The following is a 16,603-nucleotide window of genomic DNA, read 5'->3' on the forward strand; positions in this document are numbered from 1 at the left end:
AACAAACCCATCCATAAATAAATTAAACAACCATGGAGACATTACACACCCCTGCCTCAAACCGACAGTCACTGAGAACCAATTACTTTCCTCTCTTCCTACTCGTACACATGCCTTACATCCTCGATAAAAACTTTTCACTGCATCTAGCAGCTTGCCTCCCACACCCATATACTCCTAATACCTCCCACAGATCATCTCTTTCAACTCTTATCATATGCCTTCTCCAAATCCATAAATGCTACATACAAATCCATTTGTTTTTCTAAGTATTTCTGACATCCATTCTTCAAAGCAAACACCTTATCCACACATCCTCCACCACTTATGAAACCACGCTGCTCCTCCCCAATCTGATGCTCTGTACATGCCTTCACCCTCTCAATCAATACCCTCCCATATGATTTCCCAGGAATACTCAACAAAATTATACCTCTGTAATTTGAGCACTCACCTTTATCCCCTTTGCCTTTGTACAATGGAACTACGCATGCATTCCGCCAATCATCAAGCACTTCACCATGAGCCATACATACATTAAATATCCTTACCATCCTGTCAACAACACAGTCACTCACTTTTTTAATAAATTCCACTGCAATACCATCCAAACCCGCCGCCTTGCTTGCTTTCAGCTTCCGCAAAGCTTTCACTACCTTTTCTCTGTTTACCAAATCATTCCCCCACACTCTCTCACTTCGCACAACACCTCAACCAAAACACCCTATATCTGCCATTCTATCATCTAGCACATTCAACAAACCTTCAAAATACTCTCTCCATCTCCTCACATCACCGCTACTTGTTATTACCTCCCCATTAGCCCCCTTCACGGATGTTCTCATTTGTTCCCTTGTCTTACTTACTTTATTTACCTCCTTCCAAAACATCTTTTTATTCTCCCTAAGATTTAATGATACTCTCTCACCCCAACTCGCATTTGCCCTCTTTTTCACCTCTTGCACCTTTCTCTTGACCCCTTGCCTCTTTCTTTTACACATCTCCCACTCATTTGCACCATATCCCTGCAAAACTCGTTCAAATGCCTCTCTTCTCTTTCACTAATAATCTTACTTCTTCATCCCACCACTCACTACCCTTTCTAATCTGCCCACCTCCCACGCTTCTCATGCCACAAACATCTTTTGTGCAAGCCATCACTGCTGTCCTAAATACATCCCATTCCTCCCCCACTCCCCTTACGTCCTTTGCTCTCACCTTTTTCCATTCTGCTCACAGTCTCTAATGGTATTTCCTCACACAAGTTTCCTTCTCAAGCTCACTTACTCTCACCACTCTCTTCACCCCAACATTCTCTCTTCTTTGAAAACCTCTACAAATCTTCACTTTCGCCTCCACAAGATAATGATCAGACATCCCTCCAGTTGTACCTCTCAGCACATTAACATCCAAAAGTCTCTCTTTCACGCGCCTATCAATTAGCATGTAATCCAGTAACGCTCTCTGGCCATCTCTTCTACTTACATACGTATACTTATGTATATCTCTCTTTTTAAACCAGGTATTCCCAATCACCGGTCCTTTTTCTGCACACAAATCTACAAACTCTTCACCGTTTCCATTTACAACACTGAAAACCCCATGTGCACTAATTATTCCCTCAACTGTCACATTACTCACCTTTGCATTCAAATCACCCATCACTATAACCCAGTCTCATGCATCAAAACTGCTAACACACTCTCAGCTTCTCCTAAAACACTTGCCTCTCACGATCTTTCTCCTCATGCCTAGGTGCATAGGCATCAATGATCACCAGTCTCTCTCCATCCACTTTCAGTTTCACCCATATCAATCTAGAGTTTACTTTCTTACACTCTATCACATACTCCCACAACTCCTGTTTCAGGAGTAGTGCTACTTCTTTCCTTGCTCTTGTCCTCTCACCAACCCCTGACTTTACTCCCAACATTCCCAAACCACTCTTCCCCTTTCCCTTGAGCTTCGTTTCACTCAGAGCCAAAATATCCAGGTTCCTATCCTCAAACATACTACCTATCTCTCCTTTTTTCTCATCATCATCCACACACATTTAGACACCTCAATCTGAGCCTTCGAGGAGGATGAGCACTCCCCGCGTGACTCCTTTTCCTGTTTCCCCTTTTAGAAAGTTAAAATACAAGGAGCGTAGGGTTTCTAGCCCCCCGCTCCCGTCCCCTTTGGTCGCCTTCTACGACACGCGGGGAATGCGAGGGAAGTATTCTCTCTCCCCTATCCCCAGGGATATATATATATATATATATATATATATATATATATATATATATATATATATATATATATATATATATATATATAATTCCTCCTAATGTAAACTTTCGTAAACCAGTAACTGAAGAAGAGATTATCCTGTATTTATCCCCCAGCGGAGGGCGTCCCAGCCGGGCCCTATGTCCGGGTCGTCTGCAGTCGGCATTCCTAGATACAAGGACACTGTGCCACCGCTGTGGATCAGGAAGTGCCACACGGGTGGGTATAGAGCTGCCGGCTATGCTGTGCCCACTGGGGGAATCTCGGTCATAACCTGTGCAACGTCAGCCACAGAAAACGTATGTTGGTTAGGTTACAATACCTGTAGCTGCTTCACCTGGCACAAACCTTACCCTTTCCTCTTTTTTTCCTCTCTCTCTCTCTCACCTTTTGTCCTCCTATGACAACGTTCAGTAAGTACACAAACAAACAAACAAAAACGCTGCCGCCATTCTTTGTTTTTTCGTTTGTTTGTTTGTCTTTGTTACAGTTTCCTTACAATATCATTGTGAAATCCTCTACCGCTCTAGGAAGCGTGTGATGATGGTCAGTCTACACACACACACACACACACACACACACACACACAGTCGGGAAAATTTTGGGAAACTCTGATAGAACATGGGATGCACGAAATGCCAACCACAACTACCTCTTCACATTTAACCCTCTACCAGGGTTGCCAACCACAAGTACCTGTCTAAACCAGGGGTTCCAACCCCCTGAATGCCATCCTAGCCACATCTTGGACACCACAGTGATGGTTTACATTTACCTCAGACTATATTGTGTTATAACGAGATGATCTTCACTATATTGTGTTATAACGAGATGATCTTCACTATATTGTGTTATAACGAGATGATCTTCACTATATTGTGTTATAACGAGATGATCTTCACTATATTGTGTTATAACGAGATGATCTTCACTATATTGTGTTATAACGAGATGATCTTCACTATATTGTGTTATAACGAGATGATCTTCACTATATTGTGTTATAACGAGATGATCTTCGCTATATTGTGTTATAACGAGATGATCTTCACTATATTGTGTTATAACGAGATGATCTTCACTATATTGTGTTATAACGAGATGATCTTCACTATATTGTGTTATAACGAGATGATCTTCACTATATTGTGTTATAACGAGATGATCTTCACTATATTGTGTTATAACGAGATGATCTTCACTATATTGTGCTATAACGAGATGATCTTCGCTATATTGTGTTATAACGAGATGATCTTCACTATATTGTGTTATAACGAGATGATCTTCGCTATATTGTGTTATAACGAGATGATCTTCACTATATTGTGTTATAACGAGATGATCTTCACTATATTGTGTTATAGCGAGATGATCTTCACTATATTGTGTTATAACGAGATGATCTTCACTATATTGTGTTATAACGAGATGATCTTCACTATATTGTGTTATAACGAGATGATCTTCACTATATTGTGTTATAACGAGATGATCTTCACTATATTGTGTTATAACGAGATGATCTTCACTATATTGTGTTATAACGAGATGACCTTCAGTATAGCGAATTTTTTATGAGGTGGAGACATCTGTGTCTTACAGACTTTGTTTTTGTGTTTCTATAAAGTTTATTTACTTCATTAATGCCTTTTGTATCAACTTGTTTATAATGTGCCTTACCTATGACGTCTCATCATAACAAATGATATTTGTGTGACGCTGGAACAATACACATTGTGTTAACTGATGTCTCCTAGGAACAATACACATTGTGTTAACTGATGTCTCCTAGGAACAATACACATTGTGTTAACTGATGTCTCCTAGGAACAATACACATTGTGTTAACTGATGATCTCTTGTCTCATGTCCTCAACTTCTGCCCGGTGCTGTCATGTAAAGTGGGTAACGGAGTTGGGTCAGAACAGGGTCACAGGTGGAGTGAATACCTAACCTCTTTGTCCTTATGTCTTTCTCAACAGGTGACGGATGTGTGTAGCAGCCATGAGGTATATGACCCTAGTCCTCACTGTTCAGGGTGAGTACATGTATGAGGAGAGGACATGACCCTAGTCCTCACTGTTCAGGGTGAGTACATGTATGAGGAGAGGACATGACCCTAGTCCTCACTGTTCAGGGTGAGTACATGTATGAGGAGAGGACATGACCCTAGTCCTCACTGTTCAGGGTGAGTACATGTATGAGGAGAGGACATGACCCTAGTTCTCACTGTTCTGGATGAGTACATGTATGAGGAGAGGACATGACCCTAGTCCTCACTGTTCTGGATGAGTACATGTATGAGGAGAGGACATGACCCTAGTCCTCACTGTTCAGGGTGAGTACATGTATGAGGAGAGGACATGACCCTAGTCCTCACTGTTCTGGATGAGTACATGTATGAGGAGAGGACATGACCCTAGTCCTCACTGTTCAGGGTGAGTACATGTATGAGGAGAGGACATGACCCTAGTCCTCACTGTTCAGGGTGAGTACATGTATGAGGAGAGGACATGACCCTAGTCCTCACTGTTCTGGATGAGTACATGTATGAGGAGAGGACATGACCCTCGTCCTCACTGTTCTGGATGAGTACATGCATGAGGAGAGGACATGACCCTAGTCCTCACTGTTCTGGATGAGTACATGTATGAGGAGAGGACATGACCCTAGTCCTCACTGTTCAGGGTGAGTACGTGTATGAGGAGAGGACATGACCCTAGTCCTCACTGTTCAGGGTGAGTACGTGTATGAGGAGAGGACATGACCCTAGTCCTCACTGTTCTGGATGAGTACGTGTATGAGGAGAGGACATGACCCTAGTCCTCACTGTTCAGGGTGAGTACATGTATGAGGAGAGGACATGACCCTAGTCCTCACTGTTCTGGATGATTACATGTATGAGGAGAGGACATGACCCTAGTCCTCACTGTTCAGGGTGAGTACGTGTATGAGGAGAGGACATGACCCTAGTCCTCACTGCTCTGGATGAGTACATGTATGAGGAGAGGACATGACCCTAGTCCTCACTGTTCTGGATGAGTACATGTATGAGGAGAGGACATGACCCTAGTCCTCACTGTTCAGGGTGAGTACGTGTATGAGGAGAGGACATGACCCTAGTCCTCACTGTTCAGGGTGAGTACGTGTATGAGGAGAGGGCATGACCCTAGTCCTCACTGTTCTGGATGAGTACGTGTATGAGGAGAGGACATGACCCTAGTCCTCACTGTTCAGGGTGAGTACGTGTATGAGGAGAGGACATGACCCTAGTCCTCACTGTTCAGGGTGAGTACATGTATGAGGAGAGGACATGACCCTAGTCCTCACTGTTCAGGGTGAGTACATGTATGAGGAGAGGACATGATGCTACTCCTCGCTGATCTGGTTGAGTACACGAGCAAATCATAACACAATGAGGTAAGAGGATGAAGCATAGCCAGAGAGGTTCCCATACCCAGAGAAGCTCCATGACTCGCACTCACTTCACCTTGAGTGTCCACCCTGGGCCAGGGATGGCCATGGCTGCTGGAGGATTACGCCAGGGTTGAGATGTGGGGCCTCTGGTGTGTCGTGAGACAAGTCATAGTGACACATCGATAAACTTGGGTCAGTTCTTTGTCTCGTAGTAGTGGCTCTGCCTATCCACAGGTACGTGTGACCAGCGCCATACCCATCAAACAACTAGAGAACCCCAAAAAGGGACAATGAGCCATGAAAGACAGACCATTCTAGGGAGTGTCTGCACTGACGGACTAAGGGTGGTACAAAGAAGCTTAAGTTTGGTCAATTTTTCCGTCATAATTCAAATTTTGGACACGGAATTCAGAGTTAACCCTGTTTGACTTCATAGTTGTTTTGTGAATTTCTTGATAATTATAGAAATTGTGTTAAGCAACTCGTGTGTTCACAGGTAGCATAACTGGTTGAGGTGTTCTGTGTAGATAAGTTGAAAAGAGAAATATTTTCTTTTTGAATCTCTGATTTGCCTAGAGAAAAATTATTTCTGAAGTGGATGAAAGACTCTTGAAGATATTCACGAAAGATTTACTTCCTACTGACGATCGTTCCTACTGACGATCGTTCCTCCAGACGATCGTTCCTCCTTATAATCGTTCCTACTGACGATCGCTTTTTAAAGGTAAGGTTCCACTGACAGAAAACAAAAAGCAGTTCTCAAAAGGTATTCAAATCAGTAAGATACAAAGTAGATTCATTTTATACATTCGAAGCTGAGTAGTAGATACACCTGACTCGACTTTTCCAGGAGGGAGTCCACTATTCAAAGCAGAGCGCCAGTGTTGCATGGCGTCTTGTTCCACTCCAGCACATACTTAACCACCTATACACTGTCTTGTGTATCTTAATCAGTCACGTTACTCTCTCCTCCCACAGCCCTGGTGGGTTTGGCGTGGTCGGCCAGGGACTGCAAGGTGTTCAGGGATGTGAGAATCCTCGGTTCCAAACAGTACAGGTCAGTGTATTACTGGTGTGTTGGTGTTTCCAGAGGGAGTGTTGCACGATGGGTCTTACAGTGACCTGCAGTGCCAGAAGACTGTGGTGCCAGACTTCAACCTGACCCTCTCAAACCATCGTCTTTATATTTTCAGTAAAGACTAGACCAACTGTCTTTAAGCAAAAACTTCCTACTTTGTTTGTGTGTTGTTAATAGGGATTCTGGAATATTTTGATTAACTTGAACTTCATGTCGGTGAGAATGGCCTTAGAGATGATAGATTGACAGATAGATAGTCCAGTCATAATCTTAGAGATGATAGATTGACAGATAGATAGTCCAGTAATAATCTTGCAAGAAGACGTTGATGAACTCTGTATCAGCCACGAAAGTTAGAAATAAATTCCTACTTATACCAGTATAGGACCATGTGTCATTCTCAGATCTCCTCCTTATTTCAAGCTCCGTGAGGTATAACATGGTGTGACCTGGTGTAATCTCAAATACAGAGCGACCTGATATGATGCCAAATTTGACAAAGCTTTGTCCTGAACCAGACGGACAGACACAAGACATCTGTTGATGCAAGTCTTGATCAACCTTTGACGTCACATCCTGACTACTTCCAACAGAAACTTAATATAGACTTTAAGGTTTCAATTGCTTGTGACGTGATTCATATACTACAAGATATTTAGATACTTGTCTGTACTGTGACCAGAATCGTGCAATCCACTGAATGTCATATCAACTGCAGACATGCCCCGGGCTTAGCTCGAATTTATTTAGTTCTGTTGTGATGTTTCAGATGCTTCGAGGACTGTGTACACACCACAGCGGACGTGTTTGGCACTGAGGAATACAGCGGGGTAAGTTGCACGTCTCAGTATGCAATGGTTCTTGTGGTTGTGGTGTACTGTGAGGTGAATGATACTGTGAACTGTGACTCCTACAGTGAATAGTGGTCTTAGATATCTACTGGCTGTGAATCATGAGGCAAGTGGTACTACTGGTTATGAATCATGAGGTAGGTGGTGCTACTGGTTGTGAATCATGAGGTAGGTGGTGCTACTGGTTGTGAATCATGAGGTAGGTGGTGCTACTGGTTGTGAATCATGAGGTAAGCGGTTCTACTGGCTGTGAATCATGAGGTAAGTGGTACTACTGGTTATGAATCATGAGGTAGGTGGTGCTACTGGTTGTGAATCATGAGGTAAGCGGTTCTACTGGTTGTGAATCATGAGGTAAGTGGTACTACTGGTTATGAATCATGAGGTAGGTGGTGCTACTGGTTGTGAATCATGAGGTAAGTGGTACCACTGGTTGTGAATCATGAGGTAAGTGGTTCTACTGGTTGTGAATCATGAGGTAATTGTTCTACTGGATGTACTTCATGAGGTAAGTAGTACTGTTGACAACAGGCCATATTTGTCCACCATGGAGGCAGACAGTAATGTTAGTTGTGTCTAAGTTGCTGAGAGAGATCTAAGAATTTTAGTCTTCCTAGTTCACCAACAGTCAGGCAGGAGGTCACAAACAGGTTTTCGTCGCAAGCTAAATATCACAATAAATAAACAAAAAACAAAGCTGTTGGTGCGTTTCTGTATAGTAGGTCATTATAACTTGCCATAGATCGCATCCGTTTGATGATTATACTTCAAGAATTGTTATCATACTTGTGAACGTTATTGAAATAAGTTTGTTTTCTGTTTTTACCCCAGGCCAAGATTATGGGAAAGATTGGGGGAAGTGAGTGAGGTTAAGGGTAATGGACTGCTAGAGGCGTAACTGAAGAATATTCTTAATAATTTAAGTGTGCCATCTAAGTCCATTTACGTACACACCACCATTCAGGGTATGCGAATATACCAGAGATGATCAAAGAAAATAGAATAAGATTATTGCAGAAAAAGATTTCTATTAGGGGTAACTATAGAAATCAACAGACTATTCTGAGGTGGTTGGTTAGAATGTTTTGAATTCATCGAAGGATATACTTTACCTACTTCTTGATTACACAATGTATATGTTAGATTCATTATGATGATTTTCTTTTTCTTGTTTTATAACCATTATCTCTTAATGAACGAGTTACACACACACTCTCTCACAGATATTCTTTTAGTGTTTCCCTTCCCTTCACTGTTTCATTTTAAAAATTTTGAGCTCCCGAGAGGCAAGAAGAATAATGAAATATATATATATATATATATATATATATATATATATATATATATATATATATATATATATATATATATATATGTAGGTAGGTAGGTAGGTAGATAGATACATACATACATACATACATATATGGTTGTCTAGTACCTTCTAAGGAGGAGAAGGCCCGAATCTTTGTCTGGAAAAAAAAAATATGTGGGTACACGTGAGATTTCAAGGTGCTCAGAACGCATGATCGTACCTCTGATTCCTGCAGCATTTCATCAGTGCATCGCTTCATTCAGGAGATCAAGACCGTATATACCCAAAATATGAACCTAGAATGCTACAGGAACCTTACTAATTCCGTGCCTAGACGTCTACAGATGGTGGTCGAGGCTAAAGGAAAGATGACATAGTAACAAGATGTAAGTGTGACACCGCTTTTGAAAATGAATGCAGAGGCAGGCAAGACTTTTCTTGTGAACACTGTACTTCAAGCGTTGCCAAACGGTTTTGGTAACTGTCGTACCTTCAGACACAGGTAATGCTGAAAGTTTACAGATAACTTGTCATTCTTTGTTCTTTGGTAATCGTGAAACACTACTGCTTTGCCTCTTCGTCTGCAATAGTGACAATCCCTGGTCAAGGCATGAGCCTAGTTTCAGAACGCGCAGTTCCTGAGGATGGAGTTAATGGTAGATAGACAGACATTCTAATAGACAGATTGCTAACAAGTTATTACAAATGCTATGTTTCTAAGGTTTTTGTAAGTTATTTCTTTATGATTACTGACATATGAACCCTGCCAACACTTATAGTCTGTCTTTCAATATCCAGTAGCATTAGTTATTACGGTGCTGGTGTTCCCACGAGGAGGTATTAGTCGATCACATGAAGCAATTCTAACACATATGATGTCCTTCCTTCAGGACTCGGACATCTGCAGAGCAGCGCTTCATGCTGGAGCCATCGGCACAAGTGGTGGCGACTTCACTATCACAAGGGGATGGAGTAGCTTTCATGACATCGTCGGCACTACAAGGAACAGAGTTGTTTCCTTCACTCGGTGAGTTACTGGGCGATCTGATGTGATATATATATATATATATATATATATATATATATATATATATATATATATATATATATATATATATATATTATTTATTTATTTATTTTGCTTTGTCACTGTCTCCCGCGTTAGCGAGGTAGCGCAAGGAAACAGACGAAAGAATGGCCCAACCCACCCCCATACACATGTATATACATACACGTCCACACACGCAAATATACATACCTATACATCTCAAAGTGCACATATATATACACACACAGACATATACATATATCCACATGTACATAATTCATACTGTCTGCCTTTATTTATTCCCATCGCCACCCGGCCGCACATGGAATAACAACCCCCTCCCCCCTCATGTGTGCGAGGTAGCGCTAGGAAAAGACAACAAAGGCCCCATTCGTTCACAGTCTCTAGCTGTCATGTAATAATGCACCGAAACCACAGCTCCCTTTCCACATCCAGGCCCCACAGAACTTTCCATGGTTTACCCCAGACGCTTCACATGCCCTGGTTCAATCCATTGACAGCACGTCGACCCCGGTATACTACATCGTTCCAATTCACTCTATTCCTTGCACGCCTTTCACCCTCCTGCATGTTCTGGCCCCGATCACTCAAAATCTTTTTCACTCCATCTTTTCACCTCCAATTTGGTCTCCCACTTCTCGTTCCCTCCACCTCTGACACATATATCCTCTTGGTCAATCTTTCCTCACTCATTCCCTCCATGTGACCAAACCATTTCAAAACATCCTCTTCTGCTCTCTCAACCACACTCTTTGTATTTCCACACATCTCTCCTACCCTTACATTACTTACTCGACCAAACCACCTCGCACCACATATTGTCCTCAAACATCTCATTTCCAGCACATCCACCCTCATGCGCACAACTCTATCCATAGCCCATGCCTCGCAACCATACAACATTGTTGGATTCACTATTCCTTCAAACATACCCATTTTTGCTTTCCGAGATAATGTTCTCGACTTCCAAACATTCTTCAAGGCTCCCAGAATTTTCGCCCCCTCCCCGACCCTATGATTCACTTCCGCTTCCATGGTTCCATCCGCTGCCAGATCCACTCCCAGATATCTAAAACACTTTACTTCCTACAGTTTTTCTTCATTCAAACTTACCTCCCAATTGACTTGACCCTCAACCCTACTGTACCTAATAACCTTGCTCTTATTCACATTTACTCTTAACTTTCTTCTTTCACACTCTTTACCAAACTTAGTTACCAGCTTCTGCAGTTTCTCACATGAATCAGCCACCAGCGCTGTATCATCAGCGAACAACAACTGACTCACTTCCCAAGCTCTCTCATCCGAAACAGACTGCATACTTGCCCCTCTTTCCAAAACTCTTGCATTCACCTCTCTACAACCCCATCCATAAACAAATTAAACAACCATGGAGACATCACACACCCCTGCCGCAAACCTACATTCACTGAGAACCAATCACTTTCCTCTCTTCCTACACGTACACATGCCTTACATCCTCGATAAAAACTTTTCACTGCTTCTAACAACTTACCTCCCACACCATATATTCTTAATACCTTCCACAGAGCATCTCTATCAACTCTATCATATGCCTTCTCCAGATCCATAAATGCTACATACAAATCCATTTGCTTTTCTAAGTATTTCTCACATACATTCTTCAAAGCAAACACCTGATCCACACATCCTCTACCACTTCTGAAGCCACACTGCTCTTCCCCAGTCTGATGCTCTGTACATGCCTTCTCCCTCTCACTCAATACCCTCCCATATAATTTACCTGGAATACTCAACAAACTTATACCTCTGTAATTTGAGCACTCTCTCTTATCCCCTTTGCCTTTGTACAATGGCACTATGCAAGCATTCCGCCAATCCTCAGGCACCTCACCATGAATCATACATACATTAAATAACCTTACCAACCAGTCAACAATAGTCACCCCCGTTTTTTAATCAATTCCACTGCAATACCATCCAAACCTGCTGCCTTGCCGGCTTTCGTCTTCCGCAAAGCTTTTACTACCTCTTCTCTGTTTACCAAATCATTTTCCCTAACCCTCTCACTTTGCACACCACCTCGACCAAAACACCCTATATCTGCCACTCTATCATCAAACACATTCAACAGACCTTCAAAATACTCGCTCCATCTCCTTCTCACATCACCACTACTTGTTATCACCTCCCCATTAGCCCCCTTCACTGAAGTTCCCATTTGCTCCCTTCTCTTACGCACTTTATTTACCTCCGTCCAAAACATTTATTTACCTCCTTCCTAAAATTTAATGATACTCTCTCACCCCAACTCTCATTTGCCCTCTTTTTCACCTCTTGCACCTTTCTCTTGACCTCCTGCCTCTTTCTTCTATACATCTCCCACTCATTTGCATTTTTACCCTGCAAAAATCGTCCAAATGCCTCTCTCTTCTCTTTCACTAATAATCTTACTTCATGCCACCACTCACTACCCTTTCTAATCAACCCACCTCCCACGCTTCTCATGCCACAAGCATCTTTTGCGCAAGCCATCACTGCTTCCCTAAATACATCCCATTCTTCCCCCACTCCCCTTACCTCCTTTGTTCTCACCTTTTTCCATTCTGTACTCAGTCTCTCCTGGTACTTCCTCACACAAGTCTCCTTGCCAAGCTCACTTACTCTCACCACTCTCTTTACCCCAACATTCTCTCTTCTTTTATGAAAACCCCTACAAATCTTCACCTTCGCCTCCACAAGATAATGATCAGACATCCCTCCAGTTGCACCTCTCAGCACATTAACATCCAAAAGTCTCTTTTTCGCGCGCCTATCAATTAACACGTAATCCAATAACGCTCTCTGGCCATCTCTCGTACTTACATACGTATACTTATGTATATCTCGCTTTTTAAACCAGGTATTCCCAATCACCAGCCCTTTTTCAGCACATAAATCTACAAGCTCTTCACCATTTCCATTTACAACACTGAACACCCCATGTATACCAATTAATCCCTCAACTGCCACATTACTCATCACAGCATTCAAATCACGCATCACTATAACCCGGTCTTGTGCATCAAAACCACTAACACACTCATTCAGCTGCTCCCAAAACACTTGCCTCTCATGATCTTTCTTATGCCCAGGTGCATATGCACCAATAATCACCCATCTCTCTCCATTAACTTTCAGTTTTACCCATATCAATCTAGAATTTACTTTCTTACACTCTATCACATACTCCCACCACTCCTGTTTCAGGAGTAGTGCTACTCCTTCCCTTGCTCTTGTCCTCTCACTAACCCCTGACTTTACTCCCAAGACATTCCCAAACCACTCTTCCCCTTTACCCTTTAGCTTCGTTTCACTCAGAGCCAAAACATCCAGGTTCCTTTCCTCAAAAATACTACCTATCTCTCGTTTTTTCTCATCTTGGTTACATCCACACACATTTAGACACCCCATTCTGAGCGTTCGAGGAGGATGAGCACTCCCCGCGTGACGCCTGATCTTCTGTTTCCCGTTTTAGAAAGTTGAAATACAAGGAGGGGAGGGTTTCTGGCCCCACGCTCCCGTCCCCTTTAGTCGACTTTTACGACACGTGAGGAAAGCGTGGGGAGTATTCTTTCTCCCCTATCCCCAGGGATATATATATATATATATATATATATATATATATATATATATATATATATATTCTTTTTTTTTTTTTTTTGCTTTGTCGCTGTCTCCCGCGTTTGCGAGGTAGCGCAAGGAAACATACGAAAGAAATGGCCCAAACCACCCCCATACACATGTATATACATACGTCCACACACGCAAATATACATACCTACACAGCTTTCCATGGTTTACCCCAGACGCTTCACATGCCTTGATTCAATCCACTGACAGCACGTCAACCCCGGTATACCACATCGCTCCAATTCACTCTATTCCTTGCCCTCCTTTCACCCTCCTGCATGTTCAGGCCCCGATCACACAAAATCTTTTTCACTCCATCTTTCCACCTCCAATTTGGTCTCCCTCTTCTCCTCGTTCCCTCCACCTCCGACACATATATCCTCTTGGTCAATCTTTCCTCACTCATTCTCTCCATGTGCCCAAACCATTTCAAAACACCCTCTTCTGCTCTCTCAACCACGCTCTTTTTATTTCCACACATCTCTCTTACCCTTACGTTACTTACTCGATCAAACCACCTCACACCACACATTGTCCTCAAACATCTCATTTCCAGCACATCCATCCTCCTGCGCACAACTCTATCCATAGCCCACGCCTCGCAACCATACAACATTGTTGGAACCACTATTCCTTCAAACATACCCATTTTTGCTTTCCGAGATAATGTTCTCGACTTCCACACATTCTTCAAGGCTCCCAGAATTTTCGCCCCCTCCCCCACCCTATGATCCACTTCCGCTTCCATGGTTCCATCCGCTGCCAGATCCACTCCCAGATATCTAAAACACTTCACTTCCTCCAGTTTTTCTCCATTCAAACTCACCTCCCAATTGACTTGACCCTCAACCCTACTGTACCTAATAACCTTGCTCTTATTCACATTTACTCTTAACTTTCTTCTTTCACACACTTTACCAAACTCAGTCACCAGCTTCTGCAGTTTCTCACATGAATCAGCCACCAGCGCTGTATCATCAGCGAACAACAACTGACTCACTTCCCAAGCTCTCTCATCCCCAACAGACTTCATACTTGCCCCTCTTTCCAAAACTCTTGCATTCACTTCCCTAACAACCCCATCCATAAACAAATTAAACAGCCATGGAGACATCACACACCCCTGCCGCAAACCTACATTCACTGAGAACCAATCACTTTCCTCTCTTCCTACACGTACACATGCCTTACATCCTCGATAAAAACTTTTCACTGCTTCTAACAACTTACCTCCCACACCATATATTCTTAATAACTTCCACAGAGCATCTCTATCAACTCTATCATATGCCTTCTCCAGATCCATAAATGCTACATACAAATCCATTTGCTTTTCTAAGTATTTCTCACATACATTCTTCAAAGCAAACTCCTGATCCACACATCCTCTACCACTTCTGAAACCACACTGCTCTTCCCCAATCTGATGCTCTGTACATGCCTTCACCCTCTCAATCAATACCCTCCCATATAATTTACCAGGAATACTCAACAAACTTATACCTCTGTAATTTGAGCACTCACTCTTATCCCCTTTGCCTTTGTACAATGGCACTATGCACGCATTCCGCCAATCCTCAGGCACCTCACCATGAGTCATACATACATTAAATAACCTTACCAACCAGTCAACAATACAGTCACCCCCTTTTTTAATAAATTCCACTGCAATACCATCCAAACCTGCTGCCTTGCCGGCTTTCATCTTCCGCAAAGCTTTCACTACCTCTTCTCTGTTTACCAAATCATTTTCCCTAACCCTCTCACTTTGCACACCACCTCGACCAAAACATCCTATATCTGCCACTCTATCATCAAACACATTCAACAAACCTTCAAAATACTCACTCCATCTTCTTCTCACATCACCACTACTTGTTATCACCTCCCCATTTGCGCCCTTCACTGAAGTTCCCATTTGCTCCCTTGTCTTACGCACTTTATTTACCTCCTTCCAGAACATCTTTTTATTCTCCCTAAAATTTAATGATACTCTCTCACCCCAACTCTCATTTGCCCTTTTTTTCACCTCTTGCACCTTTCTCTTGACCTCCTGTCTCTTTCTTTTATACATCTCCCACTCAATTGCATTTTTTCCCTGCAAAAATCGTCCAAATGCATCTCTCTTCTCTTTCACTAATACTCTTACTTCTTCATCCCACCACTCACTACCCTTTCTAATCAACCCACCTCCCACTCTTCTCATGCCACAGGCATCTTTTGCGCAATCCATCACTGATTCCCTAAATACATCCCATTCCTCCCCCACTCCCCTTACTTCCATTGTTCTCACCTTTTTCCATTCTGTACTCAGTCTCTCCTGGTACTTCCTCACACAGGTCTCCTTCCCAAGCTCACTTACTCTCACCACCCTCTTCACCCCAACATTCACTCTTCTTTTCTGAAAACCCATACAAATCTTCACCTTTGCCTCCACAAGATAATGATCAGACATCCCTCCAGTTGCACCTCTCAGCACATTAACATCCAAAAGTCTCTCTTTCGCACGCCTGTCAATTAACACGTAATCCAATAACGCTCTCTGGCCATCTCTCCTACTTACATAAGTATACTTATGTATATCTCGCTTTTTAAACCAGGTATTCCCAATCATCAGTCCATTTTCAGCACATAAATCTACAAGCTCTTCACCATTTCCATTTACAACACTGAACACCCCATGTATACCAATTATTCCCTCAACTGCCACATTACTCACCTTTGCATTCAAATCACCCATCACTATAACCCGGTCTCGTGCATCAAAACCACTAACACACTCATTCAGCTGCTCCCAAAACACTTGCCTCTCATGATCTTTCTTCTCATGCCCAGGTGCATATGCACCAATAATCACCCACCTCTCTCCATCAACTTTCAGTTTTACCCATATTAATCGAGAATTTACTTTCTTACATTCTATCACATACTCCCACAACTCCTGTTTC

General features: G+C 42.5%; 1 protein-coding gene across 1 annotated transcript in view; it reads left to right on the plus strand.

The window, feature by feature from the left end:
* LOC139764653 (receptor-type tyrosine-protein phosphatase mu-like) overlaps positions 1-16,603 on the plus strand; it is a 298,336-nt gene that overhangs the window by 16,039 nt on the left and 265,694 nt on the right. The window contains exons 2-5 of the mRNA XM_071691513.1: positions 4,257-4,312; positions 6,670-6,748; positions 7,539-7,599; positions 9,823-9,959. Coding sequence (XP_071547614.1) covers positions 4,264-4,312; positions 6,670-6,748; positions 7,539-7,599; positions 9,823-9,959 — 326 coding nt within the window. The 5' untranslated portion in view covers positions 4,257-4,263. The remainder of the gene's footprint in view (positions 1-4,256; positions 4,313-6,669; positions 6,749-7,538; positions 7,600-9,822; positions 9,960-16,603) is intronic.

The sequence above is a fragment of the Panulirus ornatus genome, chromosome 50, assembly GCF_036320965.1.
Source record: "Panulirus ornatus isolate Po-2019 chromosome 50, ASM3632096v1, whole genome shotgun sequence".
In the NCBI taxonomy this organism is placed as follows: Eukaryota; Metazoa; Arthropoda; class Malacostraca; order Decapoda; family Palinuridae; genus Panulirus; species Panulirus ornatus.